General features: G+C 38.2%; 3 protein-coding genes across 4 annotated transcripts in view; 1 reads left to right on the forward strand and 2 right to left on the reverse strand.

The window, feature by feature from the left end:
* The window catches only part of sbf2 (SET binding factor 2), a 102,419-nt gene extending 88,119 nt beyond the window's left edge, over window positions 1–14,300 (reverse strand). For both annotated transcript variants that reach the window (XM_031324222.2, XM_031324221.2), the window contains exon 1: window positions 14,082–14,300. In XM_031324222.2, coding sequence (XP_031180082.1) covers window positions 14,082–14,136 — 55 coding nt within the window. In that variant the 5' untranslated portion in view covers window positions 14,137–14,300. The remainder of the gene's footprint in view (window positions 1–14,081) is intronic.
* mical2a (microtubule associated monooxygenase, calponin and LIM domain containing 2a) overlaps window positions 1–22,671 on the reverse strand; it is an 858,504-nt gene that overhangs the window by 382,357 nt on the left and 453,476 nt on the right. The window lies entirely within an intron of this gene.
* Window positions 17,522–19,873, forward strand: adma (adrenomedullin a). Its single transcript, XM_031324292.2, has 4 exons — window positions 17,522–17,637; window positions 18,223–18,325; window positions 18,468–18,593; window positions 18,782–19,873. The coding sequence occupies exons 2-4, from the start codon at window positions 18,231–18,233 to the stop codon at window positions 19,077–19,079; spliced, it is 519 nt and encodes a 172-aa protein (XP_031180152.1). The 5' UTR covers window positions 17,522–17,637; window positions 18,223–18,230; the 3' UTR covers window positions 19,080–19,873.

Genomic DNA, 22,671 nt, shown 5'->3' on the forward strand with positions numbered 1-22,671 from the left:
AGAGGATTTCAAAACCGGGACGTACAAGTCTGTAGCTGCCATTGTCTGAAAAACACAAACGTTGCGTTCACTTGAAACTCGCCTCGCCAGCCTCGTGCTGCATTCAAAGTTATTGTAAAATACCCTTTTCCCATCCAATGGTTGTTTTTGTCGTTTAACAGGAATTTACTGGTGAAATAAGTTATTGTTATAAGTGAAATAAATAAATAAATATATATATTTTTTTAAATATATATATATATATTCATTCATTCAGGCACAGTTTTAAAAGTATCGTTTTAGCACTGGTATCGGAAAAACTCCAAACGATACCCAACCCTACTCATGCCAGCTGTCAACAACTGTGCGTGTGTGCGTGTGTGCGTGCGTGTTTAAACAGAAAGGAGCTGGATGATAGCTATACTTTTGCCTTTGTTCACCTGTAGAGGCAAGCAGAGCGAGTCCAGACAGACTGGTGCTAGTAGAACACTAGTCTGTCTGACGGTTACGTGTCTTCAGGTCTTTACAGCTCCTCTAATTGAAATCACATGCTCTGAGTGCTCCAAGTTCAAATTTTCAACCGTGGATGAAAATAAATGACAGAATTCCTCACATACCACAAGGCTGCACTCTTGTATTAAAACAAGCCGTGCTTTCAAATACTACCCCCCTGACATCTATAAAGAACCCCACCAGCGAGGATAATGGAACCCAGGCCTGAAAAGGAACATGCTAATTTGAACATCCGCTAGCAAAATGGGAGGGGGATGAAGCCCAAAATGAAGTTTATTTCTTTCTTTATTTTTTAGAAGAAGTTATTTATACAACCAGAACAAAACATGCCCAAGCCCATGGCACGCGTGTGCATGTTTAAGATCATGGCTCCTTTCCAGCTCAATACAGCACAACCTGTGTGTGGTACAGCTGGGCAATACATGTTTTTCAGTTTTTTTGATGAAATATGATATACATTTAAATATCTACTTTTTTTTTTTTTTTTTTTCCTGAAATAGCTTCAGGGACATATTTATTAGGAACAATAAATATAAGGCTAACCAGCCTTTAATAAGTGTTGTTAGACATTTGCACAGTCCAGTACAAACACTGGGCCTCTTTTATAAAACGTTTGTATGCACAGACTCTATCATAATTAGTGCGTACAAAGTTCTTTTGTGAACTGTTGTGGGATTCATAAATGTTTTATTACCAAAATAAGAAAACTAAATTTAACAGTTGTCGGGACCACTAGTAAACTGATACCACATATTTGTACTGAGGTTTGTGGCCAGTTCTAGGTCATCATGAGACAGCTTATAAAACACAACTGTTGGAAAATATGAGTCATATATAAAATATTCCAACTGCATTAGTAGTTTCTTACACTTTTTATCAGGTTTCCTATCAGTTTGAGTGATTTGCTTGATATCAGATGATGATTCTTAATAGATTTCTGTGGTAATTCAGAAAACAAAAATATATTATAAATTTGGAATCAAACCAAGCATTTTTAGGTAGGCCCGGTTCTAGGCATGGGCATGGGGTATCGCCAGTATCCTCTCTTCACAAAACACAAACAAAAACTGCCCACTCAACATTCAGCCGAATATTGACAGTAAAAGCAATATTGAACTGATAATTTATTTTTTCAAGTTGGCACCAACACAATACTGCCTTATCAGTGCATCTCCAAAAAAGCAAATTTCATAAGTTACTTAACATAAAAATGTTTGGTTATTTCATGAAATTTAAGTTTTTAAGGTTTTGCACACACACACACACACACACACACACACACACACACACACACACAGGACCTAACCATTTATTACGGAGTTGTGTGATTTAGCATTGTCTCAAAAAAGTGAAAAACCACAGAGGAAAGGTTGTTAGTCTTTCTTGATTAGAGCAGATGTTTGTCATCTTAAAAAAAGGGTTTCATTCATCTTCCTGATTTATCTTCCAGCTGTTTCTGGGCCTCATTTATAAAACCGTGCAGCGAATTTGCATCAGAAGTGGTGTACGGACGAAACATAGGATGTGAGTAGCACAGAAATATTCAAATTTATAAAACCATGCGCACGCACGTCCTACGCCGATTCCCTTTATAAATCACAATCGACTTTAAATGTGACGCAGCTTTGGCGGCTTCATGTCACGCCCAGAATTGCCCTTAAATAGTAAGTTAAACGCCTCAAATTAATATTCATCCATACCGACTTCTTTGCAAATGTATCTTTGTTTGAATTTACGATAGTATCTTGATTTCTTTTTTCACCGCAGATGGATCAAACAGGTGTTTGTGTAGGATATTAATTGTAAGAATGGCTTTGGGAATTCTTCATATCATCAATAAAGGGAATATTTCAATTTGATTTACACAATGGTCTCAGATTCACACAGTTTCACGTTTCATCTGTTTCTCATTACACCCGTTTCTGTGCGTACGCCTGGGTCAGAGTGTCCATGGAGGACCGCACACAAGTTTGCTTTTTATGAGTTGAAGAGTGTCCAGCTGTGCATTGAATGTGGCTACATTCCAGAAAAATCTCCATAGATGCTGACACATTACCTTATCCCTTATTCTAGTATATGTAGCATATTCCAATGTATGGAGTAGGGGTTTAACTATCGATATATATATATATATATATATATATCGATTCAAATATCCACGATCCAATATTATTGATGCAAAGTGAAAATATTGATACATATCGTCTGAAAGATTCCCCTTTATTTTAGATTCCCACATTATATTTATCCTTTTTTAATTAAAAATAAAAAAATATATATTTAAATGCCTGGAAGAGATGACAAATCATAGTTAGTTAGTAGTGCGTTATATTGGCATATGATATTGTCTCCTATCGATTGCAGGTCCCTGAATTGAATTGAAATCGTACCGTGACAGACTTTAAGATGTCAGCAAACAGTGTATCGTTGTCCAAAGAATCAATATAATATCGTACCGTGACAAAACTTGTGATTTACACCCCTAGTCTGATTGTCATCATCACTTCAGTCCCTCACCCTGTTGTTTAGCTTAAGGACAGACCTGTTTCAAAACTACATAAAAAATGACATATCAAAGCCAAAGGGTGACCATCATCAGGAAACTAAACTGTTCTGGATGTTCTGTGTGGGTGATATGCAAAGGAATTGGCTGTGGTGCTGTTTGAATAGCAAAAGAGTATCAGAGATTAGCAAACTAATGATGTCATGAATATCAAATTCAGGAAGCTTTCCAGCCTCAAAAGACAGCTGCAGGGCAGGAAAAATATGTAAAAAGATAAGACACTTCCTTCAGGTCATGCACAGGTGAAAATGTTGGAAAAAAAGAATTTCAGCCAGGAGTAGAGCTTTAAAAAAAAAAAAAAAAAGTAAATACCACATACACAGCATAAGGTTTCTCCCTTTTTCTGATGGGCATACATTTGCAGAACTGTGTTCCATAGAGAATAATCCATCAGGATGTCATGATCAACTTTAATAAATGTATACAAACTAATCAATTATCTATTCATCATCTGCTCTTTCCGTCAGCTCAAGAAAAATAAAGCGGTGCTGCAGTCAGTCAGTGGGTTGAAGCCTTAAGCCTTCTCCCAGTTACCTGTAACTGTGCATTGATAATTGATGATGGCTAACAGTTCATCTCAAAAAATGACTCTCCTTCTTTTCCAGCTTTCAGCAAACACTTGGATGCAATTCATTTTACAGCCCCTGGTTACATCTGTGGATTTACTTATGTTATTCCTATTCAGACTAGTCCGAGTTCAAAACAATGTCTGTGTTCAACACATCCAGGCTGAGTTCATTTTAGTTCAACTCTATCAGTTTTAAAGATATAGATATTGCAGTCATTAAGTCTCATCAGATTAAGGAAATGGTTTCAGAGACAGGGATGACCTAATGTTTTACAGTATTTTTTTCCCCAAATTGTATTCCAGCAACCTACTCCATCTGTCACATTTTATTTCCTCTTAAAATATTATGACTACAATGTTTCCTGACATGAACTTTAGCATAATTTTGATTAACCACAGAAATCACAAAGCTCTGATAGCGTGACACCTTATCAACAGACTGAGAGTAGTGTAACTGTAGCCAGTGGAGTTTCCCTACATATCAGTTTTATACTCTACAAAAGAGAGGAAGGAACTCCTCCATTGTGGTCAGGATGCCTCTCACCACAAAGTCCGAATCCAAAAGGAGAAGCTGCCAAATGTGTAGTTCTAAAGAAAACAATCAATGGAGGCAGAAAATCCAAGATGTAAAATAGAAACAAAACAATTCCCTCAGTAACATTAACGTGACACATTTGTTGACCACAAGCAGCCTGGTGCTGGAACAATACAAGGGCTGCCATTTGACACTAACGGCTGACTGAAGCATGAGATGAAGGATGAGAGCCGTTTTTCCTGATAAATCCCTTTAAGTCATGTCAGGGTCAAAAAGACAGATGTGAAAATGTGAAAGTGGAAGTGAATCTTTTTCAACAGAAAACCTCTGGATAATTTAAATACCGGCGTACTCATGCAGAGGCTGTTATGTGATAATCAGGGTTAGGGTTATTGCAGTATTAGCAACAGGCATATATATTATGCATATGAAGACAGAGCAAATGGAATGCAGGATTTAATTACCCAAGTAAAACCAATTACTCACAAATAGTTTCACCTCTTTGCTTTTAAAATCATAGATTGTTTTTCTATACTGTAATTTCATAGTATATAGTAATAATGGTAGATATTTATGTAGAAGTGTGGAATCCTGAGGTAATCTCTGTACTTTAAGATAATCTTATAAACTATCAATTGCCAGCAACTCTGCATTGAAATCTCAAATGTGTTACAATCACCACTATGTCAAGCAATAAATGCAAGATTAAATATAGAATGGATGATGAAAACATACACATTGCTTTGTCAATTATGGATTTCAAGTACAGATATTAATCTTAATCTACAAGCAAACCACAATTTCAACATGTTTATGTTACCGCTGATAAACAGGGTTCGTACTTCGCACTTTTGAAGCTTTTTCCAGCACCTTACACCACCATAAATTACATACCAATACATAGTCAAAATTATTATTTAGTGTTTTTATCACATTAAAAGAGATAATGCTATAAACAGCCAAAATTGTGTTTTGTAATAGCAGAAGATCAGATATTTAAGCAAAACCACAAGTTTTATTTTTCAAAATGTATCACTGTCTAAGTAGACTTTGCTTGCTATCTAACCTGCCTGAGTCAATGTAAAAACAATTACCCCAAACAAAATCACTCGACAGGTTCACTTCACTAACCCTGAATTATCACCTTTAAAATGTTTAATCTCTTCATGGTTCATAACATAACATACAGTAAGACAGCTATGGAGAGTAGCACTGAGTGGGAGGATTTGAGCCCAATGACATGCAGCTGGGTCATTCTGTGTCAAATCAGACAAAATCCAGGAAAACAGTTGCTGCACCCTCTTAGATTTTGCTCAAAGTTGATGCTACCCTTAATGTCAGTCTTTTCACACTTTTTTCCAAATCTAGGGCATGCCGTACAAACTTGTAATGGTTCAGTCATATTGACACGTTTGTCTTCCACCCTACAAAGTTTGGGCTGCCTATGAATAATACTTTATTATATTAATGTCCAAATATTGCTTCCCAGATAATGTGATTTTCAGGCTGTAAAACTGAAGTAATTTGAAGGGCTGAAAATATGAAGTCATAAGATTTGAACAGAAATATTTTACAGGCCTTGGTTTTGGGACACATTCTTGATATAGACAAGGTTTGAACAAAATCTGAGACAGTACAACAACAACCTGTAAGTCCATTTTAACCCAGAAGACTGACAGTGCACAGGCACCTGCCTGATAAATAAAAAAAAAATGTATTTCATTGCCAAGACATATACATTTATCTACTGGAATAGAGCAGTGTAAATATTGCATAAGGCCATCCTCAACCTTACAGTAGGCTACTTGTATCGTTGTATGACAATTTCTGTTCAGCAATCAACAATTGTTGTTATGCACTGGGCTAACGTTTGCAGGTTTTAATTTGCAGGTAGTTAACGTTACAGTTTTTGTGAGGTAACTTTGGCTATGTTCACCGCATATTCCACAAATGAACAAGCCATAACGGACATGCAATACTAATGTAAGGTATTTTATTGTGTAACCTCTCAGTTGAGGCTTAAGAGGAAGTTACAGTAAACATAGAGCATTTATTGTGACGGGAAGAACAGAAGTGGATAAAGTGTTGTATTTACTGCCTTTTGACTGTGCAGTGCCGTTTTGGTTCCAGCATTGGAAGCCTGTGTCTTTATTTTACAGCCAAACCTGAGTCTAGACAGTATAAGAAACCCTCGGTTACACTAACATTACATTATCACACCAAGTACTCTCAGTCACTTAGCCTGCTAATTCCTAGCTAACAGTTACTAGCGGAAACAAATAGGTTCTAACGTGTACAGTAGGCTACTTGAGTTGGCTAACTTGAAAAGTCTATGTCTTACCCTTAATGTGACTCGAGAGCGCACCATTGTGAAAAGCTGCACGTATTTTTAGCAGACTTTACAAGAGGCAAATCGTGGGGTTTGTCCCTGTTTAATCCATAATTTGTATTTTTCATCTTCCAGCCAACATTCATTGAAACGACAACCTGCCAGCGATATTATGAATCCCACTATGGCCACGCCAAGACCCGCCCTACGAAGCAGCTCGATTGGTTGGGGTTAGGCATTTTACCTTGAGTGGTTAAGGTTAGGATAGCCGATTGGTCAGGGGATAGGACCTGTACAGGGGGCGGAGTCACATATGGAAACTAAACTAACTAGACTGGCAGATCGCAGTCACACATGCACAAGCGAGCAGGTTTCATTTTAAGCTCTCCAACATTTTATTTCTCCATTTAATAAACAAACTATTCAGTCAGATAGGTATTTGTTGTGAAAGAAATACAGTTACAAATTCAAGCATTTTCAAGCACCCTTACGAACCCTGGATAAAACAAACTCTAATGATTTAGAAATCCTGCCACAACACATGGCAGCAATTCAAGATCTGGTATCTACAACAATTAATCAACATCTCCAGCTGTTGGTTGGTTGTAGGGCCAGTCTCTAAAGGCAGTGTATGCAAAATAAACAATATTTACTTCATGGCATTATTTAGCCAAATGTAGTACTTACTAAGTTAACAGATGGTGTTTAGCCATCACCTTAGCATAAATAAACAGCTGTCAAATATAATCTTGGACTGATTATCAGGCGTTATTGCTTCTTGATACAGGTCCCAGGCAACTTCCTAAACAACATTCTGATCTTGTGAACACTTTCTGGCTTATAAATCAAGTTAAAGTTATGAGAAATGTGTTATTTTATTAAAACGGAACAAATTAAAAAGCATATTCTGGAATTTCTGGTAAAAAAGGTTAAAACCCCCAGATTTCATTTATGTTGCAATGTGAAAATGCTGCAAGAAAAAGCACAACATTTCATGCAGTCAGTAAGATGCAGCTGTGCAGGCATTCCCTGAGATGAGGAGACCATTGTTAAGCTCCAAAGTTTAAAGCCAATAAATGTGTGATCATGAGTCAAACACAGCACTTCAGGCTAATCAAAAGGATCCGGTAAATTAAACTATGAACCTCAACTGGCGCAGACCAACACAAACTTGAAAACAACTTTAACGTCAAGAATAAAAGGCAAAAATAGTCTAATGACAGAGTTATTGTAAGCGTACAAGTCTAGGGAAACGACGACACACAAATCACAGAAACACCAACAACGCTATTTTCATAGTATCATCAACCCAATGCAATAAGTAAGCAAAAATAGCAGACAGAATTATGAACCTCTCAGAGGTTCAACTTTAAATTATGATTTTGTTGTTTAAGAAAAGGGTGTTTTTTGCCAAAGAACCTTCCTTGTGGTTGTGCCAAGAGAGCCAGCACATAAACAAACGCTCTTTGAGAAGTTGTCAGAAAGTCAATTCATGAAGGTTTCGGAGGATAAAACCTAGCATTGAGTCATTCTTGGTAGAACTATTACTAGGCCTGCATGATAAATCATTATAAAATCGCAATCTCAATTCACCCCTTTTTCACGATTTAATTTTTAAATGACTGATTTTTTTTTTCTCCAATTAATTTATTGAAAGCATTTGACATTGACATGTTTTAATTATGTAAAGACATGTTCAATGGGTTCAGATAGAGCCTGTATCAGGGCCATATTTAGTCCAATGTGTTATATGTCACTATTCTTGGTAGCCTACTGTACTTAAATGGCCAGTATGTACTTTATTTTCTTTATTCATTGAAGCCTCTGTTTACAGGCTTGTGGTGATGCGCAATGTGCTATAGGTGCCAAAAGAAATCTATGTTTGGTACTGCCAATGTGTTTTGTTTTGTCATGGTTCATGTGTGCAATAAACATTACACTTCGTGAGAAAAAAAATTGTGGCAGAGAATCGTGATATCAATTCTAAGCTAAAAAATCGTGATTCATATTTTTCCCCGAATCGTGCAGGCCTAACTATTACAATAATGCTTGAAAGGCATTTATGCATTTAATCTGATTAAGACATTACTTGCATGTCTACAGATACACATCTTATGACAATATCACATAGCCAAAATACAGCTGCAGATAGAAGTACTATTTCTTTACTATTTTGCAGAATTGTGCTAAGTTACATAAGCCGTTCCCCAGTCCAGATCAGAAAATCCAGACCATAAAGTCACACAGGGTAGAGACTGGCCACCGTGTCCAAAAGCAATTTGATTCAATAAAGATTGAAGATATCCATCCCAAAAACTGTTTGAGAAAAGCAGCTGGGCAAATTCCTCTTTTTCACTTGGCAAATTACAATTTATGGTGAACAGCACGCCAGACAGTATATAACCCGTTGCCAATAAAAAGGAACAGCATCCTACTGCAAAAGGAAAATACAGAATACAATGTAGGTTCAATACAGACTGCATCCATCTAAAACAGTGTTTTCACATTCCAACAATATTCATAAAAATAATTCCAAGGTTTGTGGCTCATGACATTGCCTCCCAGGGAAGCAGACACTTGTCAGATATCTAATGGAGGAATCGGCCTCTCAGGTCATGTTCTTTTTTATCATACTCCCCACCCGCTCGCAGGAAATCGGGGGGACGTGGAGGCATACAGTCAAGGGAGAAGCCCATAGAGTCCATGAAAGCATCGGAACAAAATATTTCAGCAACGTTTTGCTCCTGCTCCTACGCTCATGGACAGCTCCTACTCACGCTCTCTGTCTCTGCAAGATTCGGAATGATTGCGATTTCTCTTGGCACAACTACCAGAAGACTTACAAATTTCAGACAGGTTGCTCACGTCACATCTACGTCGTCAAGCTCAGTTTGAGGCTGTGCAGTAACGCTCAGCCATCACCAGAAAAGTGCTTCTAATTGACTTCACTGGTCTCTGTCGCAGTGTATGGCATCGCTGTGTCCATTTCTTTTACGGCCTATGTTTAGAAGTTGCCCTACATTGACTGTCCCCCCCCCCCCCCGTTTGTTTTATGTCACCTCGGTCTACTAAACCAAGCACACAAGTGTTCTTGCTGAAGACGCATATTATGGAATTATATTCATTCTCAAAGGGAAAAAGTCTTTGGAAAGAAAAGACCAATATAAGCAAATCAATGAAACTGGGTCATGCAATTGCAAGGTAATAAACACAATATAGAGATGTTTATTTCACAGTACTTTGTTTCTTTGCTATACAATATACTTTTAGTATCATCTTTACTATATATTATTGCAACTTCAACCCCATTGTATTGTATTGTACCTCCACACCACCCTGTGTGTGTGTCTGTGTGTGTGTGTGTGTGTGTGTGTGTGTGTGTGTGTGTGTGTGTGTGTGTGTGTGTGTGTCAAAGAGAAGCGTTATCACCACTAATTCTGTACACTGTTACTTCTACACACCAGGGTTGTCCTACTTTAAAAGCAATGCTTTCTGTTTATTGCAAAGGTCATTATTTTTTCATATACATGTCGTATATGACATAGTTTAATGTAGTAAACATGATCTGCCCCAGAGGGTTAACAATTAAAATTGGAGTTCATTAAATCGGTATTGATTCTAATTATACAGGGACTGATTTGCTTTTTACAGTGTAATTTTGATTCATTGCAAATTGGAACTAGGTCTTTTCCTCAACAGATTGCATGCTTAGCATTGTTGCCAACTGATGGATCCATAGTAATCTAATATTGAGATTTAGGTCAGGCCGGTGGAGTAAAAGCCAGCGCAGCACAGGAGGCTTGGTAATGACCCAGGTAGGGATCCCTGGTTATAATTAACGAGCAAGGTGGACGGGAAAGATTGGTAGTCTAGATCAGGGGTCTTCAACATTTTTTAAGCCAAGGACCCCTTATCTGAGAGAGGGATGGAGCAAGGACCCCCTACTGCATATTTTATCAAATTAAGTTGCATATTTAACTGGGCCTACAATAAAAGCCCAAAGCCTTTATACATAGCATTTTAGTGCACAGAAAACTAAGCAATAAAAATAATTGTTGGTATGATTTTATAAATCATGTTTTAATGTTAAAATACACATGACAGTGAATCCTTAGGATTAACTGCATCTGTAGATCTTAGTGACCACCTTACCTATGGGCCAGTAAGCCTATCATCAATGTCTTTTTTTTTTCCACAAACAGGCTGATTTATATTTGCTAATAATATGTTGCATTTATGTTAAGACATTTAAATTTTTTAAAAAAGCTTTCAAAAGTGGCAAAGGAACTCCCTTCATTCATTTTGCCAGATGATGGTCTAGTACTGAAGCGTTGCCTACTATTACATTTATTTTTTTGCAAGTTAGATAGTGTGCAGGAGTTTCTTTGCAACTTTTGACCTACTCATCCCCCTCCGACGCACCTGTTTCACATTATAGATGTGCAAAGTATATTTCTGGACTGAAAAAACTTTAAAAAGAATTTAACAATAATTTGGTGGCCACCTTGCAGTAATTCTGAGGACCCCCTAGGGGACCTACTGTTGAAGAACTCTGGCCTAGATGACCTACTGCATGTTACTGTGAGCAGACTGGTTTCTATAATGGTAAGTGCCCACTACAGGACTTTAGCCCTGATTTTCTGCTTGCAGACAGTTTTTGTTCGCTTGTATCTCATTCCCTCCAGGATTTCGCGGCCTTTTTTTGAGATTGTTGCGGCCCAAAATCCCTGATTTTGTGGGAGCTTTTGTAAAGAATTGCGATAAAAGTTGCAATGTCTTTTGTATTTTTGTTGCAATGAAGTTGGGAGAGACAGTGAAAGTTGCAAAAAAAAAGTTGATTTTTTTTTTTTTTTTGTATAGTTCTTTAAAAATAAAAAGGAAACTTGTTTTGGGGAGAATGAAATTACTCTGGGCTGAGTTTTCCTAGTAACCTTACCGAAAAGGCTCAGGATGCTGCAAATGTTGGTATAATATGAAAATGGCTGGTGGATTTAAGACAAAAAATAATAATTTATTGAATTAATCAAATTTGAACATATGTGTAAGTAGCTTGTTGATCTTTACATTGTTAGTTAATTTCCTAACCTGGCCTGGGACACACATTCATACGGTTTAATAAAGTACTTATTGGACTTTAACTTATCATTGCACTTACAATAACGAGTGTAACTGTCCTCAATTTAGGTCATCCTGTACATCTCATCTCCGGTTTTTTTGTGTGTGTGTGTGTGTGTGTGTGTGTGTCAGTTGCGGGGGGAAGTGAGCAGCCCCGCCCACTGCAGATAGCCGACAGGATTGAAACAGCAGCAGCTTTCAGCGACTTTAGAGTGAAAAAACGTTACAGCGTACATTGATGTTAAAATGCGTACAGGTTGGCAGGACGATCTGAAATGTTTTGCAGTCTTTCGCTGTACGTTTTGTTGGTAAATGTGAGATGTTCGAGTCACACACGTCTCGTCTTCATATCAGAAACAAGGAAATGAATTTGGCGACGTGCGTGTTACGTCAACCCGTTCTTACTGGCTCTAAGCGTCACATACTGACTCAAATTTGCGGAAAAATTGCGGTGATTGGTCAAAATTGCGATTCGCACCAATTCATGGTGATTGGTTGAATAATTGTTGCGATCGCGACATCGCAAAATCCTGGAGGATCTGGCGGACATCCAAAAATCCTGTCTCACATATGCTATTATGTCATGTCCCGTGTCACTTCCCACGTGTGTTTTTGTGACAAAAAACATAGTTCGGAGACTAGACTTGGGGATTCCTTCTGGTGAAAAATCTGGTAGTGTGTGTGAGCCCATGTCCCCAGGTCAGTCAGGTATTGTGGAAACAAAACAAAAAGACAGCAAGTTGTGTGGTGTGAATAGTACAGCGGGAGTGGAAACTTTGAAAGTCTTGTAGTGGGAACTTAGCTTAAGTTAACTTCACTGGGCAAAGGCTCTGAATAGTTAGAGAAATAAACTAATAAAAAAAATAAGTCATTTTATTTTCCTCTGTATTTCAAATCTAAGTCATTTTCATTTTACATTTCTAAGAAAATCACTCCCACTTACAAACAAGGGATGTTCCGCAGAGCTCTAACCCACACCAACAATTGATACGCTACATTATACTCAGCAAAACATCATAAAGGCAGCCAAATACAATTCAATAAGGAGTGGTGTCCTCCAGACTTACATGTGGATGAGACATAAGCCTGCCACAGCGCCCTTATCAACCGCAATCTGAGATGGCAGACTTGTATTGCTTGCTCTCTCTATTATCAACTTCATCACCATACTCAATAGCGGCCAGTGGAGAATAAACTAAACTACTGGTCCCTGTGTCTTCTTGAGACTGTCTGAATGTGAATCCTTTATCTGGTGATGCCAGGAACATTTTGTCCCTGGAGCACAAAAAAATACATTTGTCAGTTGGCGCTGGGATGCACAGAGCTGATGAAAGACACTGGTTACCTGCATAGCAAGTTATCGTGACTAAGAGGATTCAGATGTTCTGGCTCCTATTTGACACCCACAGTGTTGGATGGACACCACTGAAGAGGATAGGATCTTTAATTTGTTCCCTTATGGCAGATTAAGTTAATATTTTTTACTTTCTCCAGGCTCCTCACTGTGCAACGGTTATTACTGGAACCTCACCCGCGAATGAGAGGTTTTAAGTATTTACAAAATGCCATTAATTATTTTGGAATGTGGAAAATTAGACATGTGAGGGCTCAACACCTGTGCAATAAAAAAGGGTTTTTATCTACATATCTATTTATGATTAGAAATGTGTGCAAAGCTGTTCCTTGGATGAAGAGAATGTGCGGCTGGACCTGAGGCATAACATGTGAAAGAAGGCACTCAGTGCAGAAAAGTGGAGAGGGAGGAGAGGGAGAAGAAGGAAGAGAATCTGGCTGAGCACAAGGACTGCCTTTCCTCGCAGCTGTATAACGTTACGCCCATCATGAAAAAGTTGAGCACACTTCCGGCAAAAACAAATATAATACTACAAATCATTCACAGGTGCGACTGCAGCGGGTAAAAATAGACCCCAAACAGAGCGTGCAGGATAGGGTAGCAACAAGACCACTGCTTACAAAACAAAAATGCAAAACATGGATGCAAACACTGGCTACTGGACCTCGCTTGTGTCAGCAAAACAAATAGGATCGAGGAGTCGCAATATTTAGCTTTAAATGATCGTTTGTGAGAATTATTCAGCGAGTGTGTCCCTTTAGTTGGCAGTGAAACCAGCCCACAGACCTGGAGCACGATCAACAGGGACAGGATGTGACAGATTTTGAATCCATGAAAAGTTTCGATTGATCCAATTTAAATATTGCAATCTGTCGTGTGTAAACATCCACTGGTGACTTTCCATCAGATGTGTGCTTTATCTGTAAACATGCCCGCCGGCTGATATTCACTATCTGGCCGGGTTATAAGAAGAAAAAACGTGTTTCCAGTCTCGCCTAATAGCTGTGTGGCTAAGCTAAGCGCAAAGCTATCTAGCATCAACATCATCACACACCGACTGACGGCCTGGACACAAACCTCAGCCCCGCGTTTCAATCTGCCAGCCGCCCCGCCGCCAAAACTTACCGGCTTTCTCCTGATCGTATCCCACGACAATAAAATAGTCAGCAAATCTAGCCATGTCTGCTGCCTTTCCCAAGATATACCAACACAATTCAGCATTTTTCCTGCTTCCAAAGCACAGCCATGTTTGACAGGAGTGTCACTGCGCTTGCGTGTAGGAGCGGGAGACATCCATGGGCGTGGGCCCTTAAGTTTACAAATACAGCACTGTGTCCCAACATGGGCTCTTTTTGGATCTAAAGCAGGGGGTCCCTACCTTTTTTACACCAGGCACAACCACCACGCCAAACTAAAACTATATTTTACTGTAACTGTGGGAAATATATTGATATCAATAGTGGGAAACGTGTAATCATAACAATGATTACTGCCTGGTTAATGCAATAGAAGGGAAATTACAACATGTCTTGATTTGCTGGAGACTCCCTGGGAGCTAAAACTCCAATTAGAAAAAAAGCTGCTTCAAAGTATTGTCAAGGATGACTGTAAAAAAATACTCACAGAAAAGGTAGATAACTGTAAGAAATAACATGGAAAAGCAACTTTGAAAGAGTAATGTCGAATATTTGCATCAGTGTTGTATTCAGCAGGTGAAATAATAATACGCTACTTCTCCATCTTCTTTTTCAGTATGATCAGTTTGATTTATCATAAGGATTTATGCCAGGGACACTTCAGTATGGAGATTTTCTTCCTCAACTTTAACTGCAAATCAACCATTAGTCAAGTATGCCACCAGTACAACAAAACAACAAATTATACTAAAATACACAACAACTAAAAAAATCGTCTTAATATGTCAAAGCTGCTCCAATTGCAAAATAATAATAATCAGATTTTTTTTTTCCGATGGACTTGTGTGCTGATTATGTACCCAATAATATATTCATAATGTTTCACATAATTTTGTGGTGAGTGCTACAAAAGAATAAAATATTATTGGTGCTGTCACAGACAATACTTCTTGTTTTAAAGTTTCTCTAATAAGATGAACATGCTTGTGATTTGACATAATGTGAGGGGCAGGATTAATCAAGCGATAAGTGCAAAATATTGAATATTTATGAAAACAGAAAAAGCTGTCACAGGGAACAGCACATGACAACCAGTACTAATACCACAGTCACTGTCAACAATAGCAGGAACATTGCAAGCAATTGCAATTGCATTTTCTCTCACTCTTCGTCTCTCTTATCAACCTCTTTCTAATTAGTTGTTTTGTTTGTCTCCGTTTTGGTTGGCTAGTAAAAGGAAGACGAAGGCAGAAATGGTCAAATAGTTGAACCAGATCCAAAACATGAAAAAAAAATGCAGACCATGTGGTTGCATATAGTGTTTATAATTACACAAGAATGATGGGAAAGATGGCCGGGTTGGATCAGTGGTAGAGCAGGCGCACACATACTGAGAGGTTTATGCCTTGACGCAGAGGTCCAGGGTTCAAATCCGACCTGTGACAATTTCCTGCATGTCTTCCCCCTCTCTCTCACCTAGCTGTTCTGTCAAAAATTAAAGGTGGAAAAGCCAAAAAAAAGAATGATGGGAGAGCAGGTGACAAACATGTCTAGGCTCATCGTGGCATTAAAATGATTATGACTCATCTGTCAAATGTGTAGCTTGTGCTTGACACCCTTTTTTTTCCTGGAATTAGTTGCTCAATTTTACTGCCCCACATACCTGCTGAAAAAAATCCATCCTACGACAGTAACTACATGGATGACAAGCAAAATATTTCTATAAAAGGAGCTAAATAGCAACAGCAGAATGTTGTCATGATTGCACAATCTCTTGTTGTAAACTAAGGGGATTACTTATCTGCCGGAGGCAATTATCATTACAAAGTGCTTACAAAACATTTGCTGGTTTACAGTACGTGTTTGACATTTATGTTTTCTTTGAGTTGGGTCGCATGAGATATAAATACACTTAGTCAGGGACTAAAAACAATAAGATATGAATTATGGGATGCTGAAATGCTAGAGTGGAATGTCGAGTGTTTGTAAAATGATGTTGAAAAAATCCAAGGGACTGGTTTTCCCCTTCGTCGAAACTGAAACAAAAATCAAAACTGAAAGCATTACTTAGACCCACTTTACAAAACTAATTTTTACCATACCTCATGAAAATTTCGGCAGTGGAATTTCTACACTGATAAAACCAAATGGTGTTTCTCTGGTCTTTACAACATTTCGTACACTGACTGTAAGGGCATATGGTTTCAATCTTTTTGGCATCACATACTCAGTGTTTATGAGGTATAGATGAGCTCTTCATAACAAAATGCTCATCTCAGACACAGACATAGATCTACACTAGCTGTCAGCAAGATAAAGACTGTGATAAACAAAAAATTGTAACCTCCTTAAAGTGTTATATGTGATATTTTCTGTGTATGTGTCTCCCTAGGGGCTTATTATCCACATCTGCCCCATGAACCCGACTCGGTGGCTCTCCCATTATCATCTAATATATTCTTGTGTATGCATTCCTAAGGCAAAAAGTGAAGTCATATTATTTATAATGTATTACAGTAACAAATCCGCAGAACTATTTAAAACAAATGTCTAAGGCAATATTGTTCATACGTCATAGCTTGTTGTTCAAGTTCATTTTCTGACTCAAGATTTATTTTTAGATAAATTGTAAAATTCCAGTTCGCATTTATCCAAATATTAAAATAAATGGCATGGTAAGTCCGGAGTCAGATACTGTATTTGCTTTGTACAAACAAATACATTGAGTGTATTGTGTTTACAGTTGGGCATACTTACTATGTTTAATCAGTTACTCAATGCTGCCCTTTTCCCAAATCTCAAATTCATCATCCAGTGTACTTTCATAGCTGACATGAAACTTCACTGTGGGGAGTGCCCTGAAAAGCAGACTGTGGAAACATTCCTCAACATTTATTTTCTACAATTAGCCAATTGGACTGAAAGTAACGTTAACAAAAACTATAACTAACTGACCTTAAAGTTTAAATATAACAAGATGAATGTTTAAACCTTTTCTTTTGTGATTACTTAGATTTCTAATACCCCCGCTATAGAAAGCAGTCAGCTGAGACGAACACATTGTACACTTACTGGACAGTACCATTGATTTTTTGCCAACATATACACATACTGAAATAAAACATACATTTTATGAGAATTGTAAAACTTTGTTGATGCATCATTTATACTGAGCTGTAAAAAGCTAATTTTGTTTTCTCATTTGAACAGTAGCTGGCAGCACTGCACTTATTCTAAAACTATTTTAATTTTAGATTATAATTCTTGACCTCTTTACTGTGTTGCATTGTACTACATGAACAGCAGCACTGCAGAAGTGTACTGGATGGGGTGGGGAAAAGGATGAGACTGTGTGTGTGTCAGTCAATGAGCCCCTCCCACCTCCTGTATAAAGGCTCCCAGTCTGGTGTGTAGGAGCTATTAGCAGAGTGACACAGCTGCCTTACAGAACCAGTGGCAATTTCAAGAAACCTGTGGAGTACTCTTTTATAGCTGACTCTACAAGAAGAGCTTTCTCATCCGACTACAATATCATAGAATTACAGGTATGTGCACTTTCTTTTAAAGAAGATATTGCTGTGATTTGCTTTGCTACAAGCTGATGGATCTATCCTTGCTTTTTTTTTTTTTTAGGTCAGGGCACAAGTGTAGAGACAAGGACAGGTTATCTGTCTGGTTATATAAGCAGTTCAGCTCTTAATGTGTGCGTCTACAAAGGTTTAAAGCATCTGACAGAGGCAGTACATCATATATTGTTTATTAGTTGCAATTGATTTTGCTTTGTTTTTTAATGAGGTCAGTTGAACAGCACTTTAGTTTGACTTTTGAGCTAAGCCTATTTTGGACCCCTCATTGGTAGACTGTCCTTTGCGTTATTGGTCAGGGGCCCAAAGCATGGTTGGAGGTTTACTTAACCGAGCAAAATTTGACCTTAGCTTAACTTTTTAAATAAATGAATGATAAGTGTAAATAACTTGGCTTTTGGACTCTTGTGTAAACATGTACCAGTGTGGCACTTGTGGGAATACTGTATATGAGTTTTACATGCATTGAGGGACAATAGGAAATTCATTAAGTTAAACTGATAGCATAAAACCATAACTAACAAATGTTTTCTCTACTCTCCACAGGAGTCAAAATGCAATTGATCATCCAGTCCTTCCTCTCTTGTTGTCTGCTGGCGACAGTAGCACACTGTGTGGAACTTGAAGTGAATCCAGAGTTGAAAAAAAGGTGAGTTAACTGACAAGAACTTAATTCAATAATCAAAATGTTTTCATCTGATATAAGATATGACAGTATGTCAAGTCTGTGACAGCTGTGCACTGAATTATCTACCCAAGACTAATGGACTTCTTTTTTCCTCCTCTCGCAGGCTAAGCATATGGCTAGGGAGCAGACTGAGACGGGATCTTGACAGTGCATCAGTAGTGAAGACAGCAGAGTCTGAGTACTTTGTCAGACCAGAAGATATCAGGGATACTTTGCTGCCACATTCCAGGTAAAACAGTAACCATGCAATCCTAAAAGCCAACTTCGGCTATTATATAATTTTTAGACATCTAAATGCATTCTGCTTGTCCTAGAAAAGGAATACAAAATGTTAGCTGAGAATAATAATAAGCCATTAACAACTCAGGAGTGAACGGCATAGATTAATGCCCTCTTCTCTCTCCTTGTGTCCTCCAGCACTGACCTCAATGTCCGAACCAAGAGGTCTAAAAACTCAGCCAACCAGTCAAGAAGATCAGGTTGTCTGCTGGGCACCTGCTCAGTGCACGACCTCGCGCACCGCCTGCACGAGCTCAAAAATAACAACGGAATTGCCCCTAGTCACAAGATTAGTCCGCAGGGATACGGCCGGAGGCGTCGGTCACTTCCAGCAAACAGAGTCACACTGAGGCTAGAGCAGGGCAGGCTGAGGCCCGTGTGGAGCATAAATGACTCACAAGTTCACAAGCTCGAGGCTCTCCTCAGACAGACATGAGCGGGACTTCGCAAGAGGAGTTGGGAACAAAAGCGAGGGAGTTAGCGTCCTCTCTCTGTCCTAAAATTCTTGAAATGCCTAAGACTTCTGCCAAGTATTTCCCAGCACATTTTTTCAAGGCATGAGAACTGAGTCAGAGCAAGACTGACTGCACTGAGTTTCTCCAAAGGCTGAGCCTTGCAGCTCAGCGATGCAGAGCATGCAAACAACTGCAGCTGGCATACAGACACTGGATGGCACAGCTGGGAGTGAACTACAGGTGCTGCTCTCTGCTTGGCAGGGGGAAATGAAGAGTGCTAATACCTGGAAAAGTGGACACATCCTCTAGCTTAAAGAGGGAACTCTCTTCTAACATTCTGGGACCTTACACATTTCTTTCTCAAGGCCAGGACATTGATAAGTGCCATCCTCTAAGGATTTTACCACCATGCTCCAAACTGTCAGTACTTGTCTGCACTTTTATATTTGGACTTAAAGTTGAATGAATCATCAGGAAAAGACATCCTCATCACAATGCCAAACAGGAAGATAGGCTACAGAGCTCTGAAGCTCTCAGTTTATATCAAGTTTTGGACACTGTATAAGGGAAAATGCCTTAGATTCTGTGAGATATGTGCCAGTCCACAATGGATTGAAATATACTTGAAATTGTTTGTACAAAAACATGTGCAATCTATATTTGTTTTTATTGCAGGTATGTGTATATATGAATTCCTTTATTTAAATATTATATAGAGGTTACATTAAAGTACGTATGCAGATAGAACTATTTTTGTACAGGAAGAAATATATATATATATATATATATATATATATATATATATATATATATATATGGGCATTGTAGCTATTTTTCATTATTCTTTTGCAAACTGTGGTAATATGATGTGTTTTTATATGTATATTTTATATTTGTAAATGTGTTCTATTTTATTTGTCTCAAAGCAATAACATTGTTATTCAATAAACATTTTGCATTCAAAATCTAGACCTTGTCCAGACCTCCTTTGCTCTTGTAAATTGAAAGTGACATTCTATTGTCTGGAGTGCACTGCTACAGCAAGACACAGAGCACCTGGTCTCTGTTAAGTGATTTCAGGGTCTCATTAGAGCCTCCCCTCCTCTTACCACATTCCCCTAGTTATGACCCCCCCCCCCCACCACCTAGAAAAAAGACAGGGTGCCAGGCGCATTCCTGCTTGGTTCAGCTCATATTTGTTGGTTCACCCTACACCACAGAGCAGCCCTTAAGCCATCAGAGGAGGCTGAGGCTTTAGCTCCATCTGTATTCAATGGTAGATAGTTGGGACATGAGAAGGTCGATGCGGGGGGTTCCGGTCTTACATTCCTGCGAGAGCATCACAAAAACTGCTCCAAGAAAGCACTGATCGTGACCTTCACATTCAAACAGACACACACACACACACACACACACACATAAGATTTCTCTTTTGGCTGTATTCGCTTTCTCTCTTTTTATACAGACTCGTCCCACAATGCAAAGGGTACAACTGTCAACATGTGCACTTGCCACTTTGGAAATGTAGTAGTGGCGAAAATGTGGGGTGAACACAACAAAGAGTGATGGACCAGGAGGACCCACTGAGGATAGTCCAGACTTGGCCTCTTATTCTCTAGCTTTGCTCTTTCCCCATTGTAGAAATTTACAGTTTAATTTAAACTTCACATATCATGTATACCGATTTACTACAATAGATCAAATCAGGAATTCACTGAATGGTATAAAGTCAAACTAACTACTACTTAGAGGAAGTTATTTATTGCCACTTGTTTGCTGTCCCCTGTAGTCATTATTAGCGTGACTATCAACTCTTCCCATAAGCACTAACTGGATATTTTTAACAATTCTTAGTAAAAACATACAGCTGTAATTGGCTTTTCTAGGAAATATAAAACAAAAGCAGAAACCATCATGTGACTGAATGAAATCATGTATGACTTTGAACCCACAGCTCTTCCTTTAAAAAGGAAAAAAAGCACGATCATTAATAATTAGAAATATGTTGGCTGGAGACGGTTTCTGCTTTTGTTTTATATTTCCTAGAAAAGCCAATTACGGCTGTTCAAAACTTTGTAGTGTGATTTGGAGCAGGTAATATAGAAAACATACATTATATACGTATAGACACAAAATGAGGGTTAAAACTGTAATTCTATGTTCTCTATTGCCATCTAGTGAGATTAGATGGGTAAAACTGCAACATTTGTATATTCATTTGTCTTTAGGATGATTTATTCAATTAGATCAGACAGCTGAATTCCAACAAAGTTTTTTTTTTTAAATAAGAAGCTGGAACAACAATAGGTGAGAAATGTGATTCATTGAATTATGTTGTCGGGTTACAAGAAATCAGGTACATTTTCAAGAATTACCACACACCCACACATTTCCCACAATGTCTCATAAATATTGAATTCAAGTTTATTTTTATCTTACTTAAATACTGTAAGCAAATCATTTTGCATTCGGAGTATAAGCATTTGTTGTAGAGAATTACTACATATGCCTAAAACAGAGAGTTAACAGTGCTTTACTGCTGTGTTTGCACAGAACCTTTTGAAAGAAGTGGAATTATACTTTAAAAAAAGCTTACAATTACTTAAATAAAAGATGTGGGGGTGCCTGGGTAGCTCACCTGGTTGAGCATGCGCTCCATGTACAGAGGCTCAGTCCTTATCACAATGGCCATAAGTTCAATTCTGACCTGTGGCCCTTTGCTGGATGTCATTCCCCTTTCCTATCTTCAGCTGTCCTGTCTAATAAAGGCCTAAATGCCCCAAAAATAATTAAAATAAATAAATGATGTGGATTTTGCGGGGCTTCAGTCTTTCTTAAATTGTATTTTTTATCTATTCCTCAAGTATAGCTTATGCCTTAAATAAACCAGCACAATGCACAGTAGCAACCATATGTCAATAACACAAGACCTGCCCCAAAAATTTATTAACAAATATTGTAAAGAAACTAAAACAAAGCAAATGTGCCATCTAGTGGCTTATTAAATGTGTTTCTACATTTTGAATAGGAATTTAGTTTCCACACAAAACCCTTATGGTAAAAAACTGAAATCGGAAATGAAAAAAAAAAGAAAAAAGAATAGACTGAATGGCTCTAGATCTGGCACACTCAGTGTACTCTAACTATGTGATGACGTCACTGCTTCAGTAAGCCAATCAGCTGGTGACGCCATCTGTACGGTGTAGGTCAACTAGTAAAGAAATAATACCCACTTTCCAGGGCTTACTGTATGCTAAGCTCCAAGTCTTTTATTTTTTCCACTGCTGTGTTCAAACAGCCATCGACAGTATTATAGTATTTTGCGACCTGCTCTTTTCAGCAGGATGTTTGGCTAAGATACCAAAGCTGGCAAAAATGCAACTGAGTGAAAAAGGTCTGTCTGGAGCCACTGGAAAATAACCATCAGGTGTTAATAAGATCGCCTATTTACACGGTTTTTGGCACTGCTTATTGACACACTGTAATTGCACTATTGAGTAGAGGAGAGGAAGACAAATGAATAATCAGTCTGACAATACTGTTGTCAATCAAAATGATACAGGTCAGGGCTAA

Source organism: Sander lucioperca, chromosome 3 (genome assembly GCF_008315115.2).
Source record: "Sander lucioperca isolate FBNREF2018 chromosome 3, SLUC_FBN_1.2, whole genome shotgun sequence".
Taxonomy (NCBI): domain Eukaryota; kingdom Metazoa; phylum Chordata; class Actinopteri; order Perciformes; family Percidae; genus Sander; species Sander lucioperca.

Bases quoted from the DNA above. Each gene is read 5' to 3' on its own strand.
- adma (XM_031324292.2), top strand. From the start codon at position 18,231: ATGCAATTGATCATCCAGTCCTTCCTCTCTTGTTGTCTGCTGGCGACA. The intron at 18,326-18,467 runs GTGAGTTAACTG...CTCCTCTCGCAG, and splicing joins AATCCAGAGTTGAAAAAAAG to GCTAAGCATATGGCTAGGGA. The intron at 18,594-18,781 runs GTAAAACAGTAA...TGTGTCCTCCAG, and splicing joins ACTTTGCTGCCACATTCCAG to CACTGACCTCAATGTCCGAA.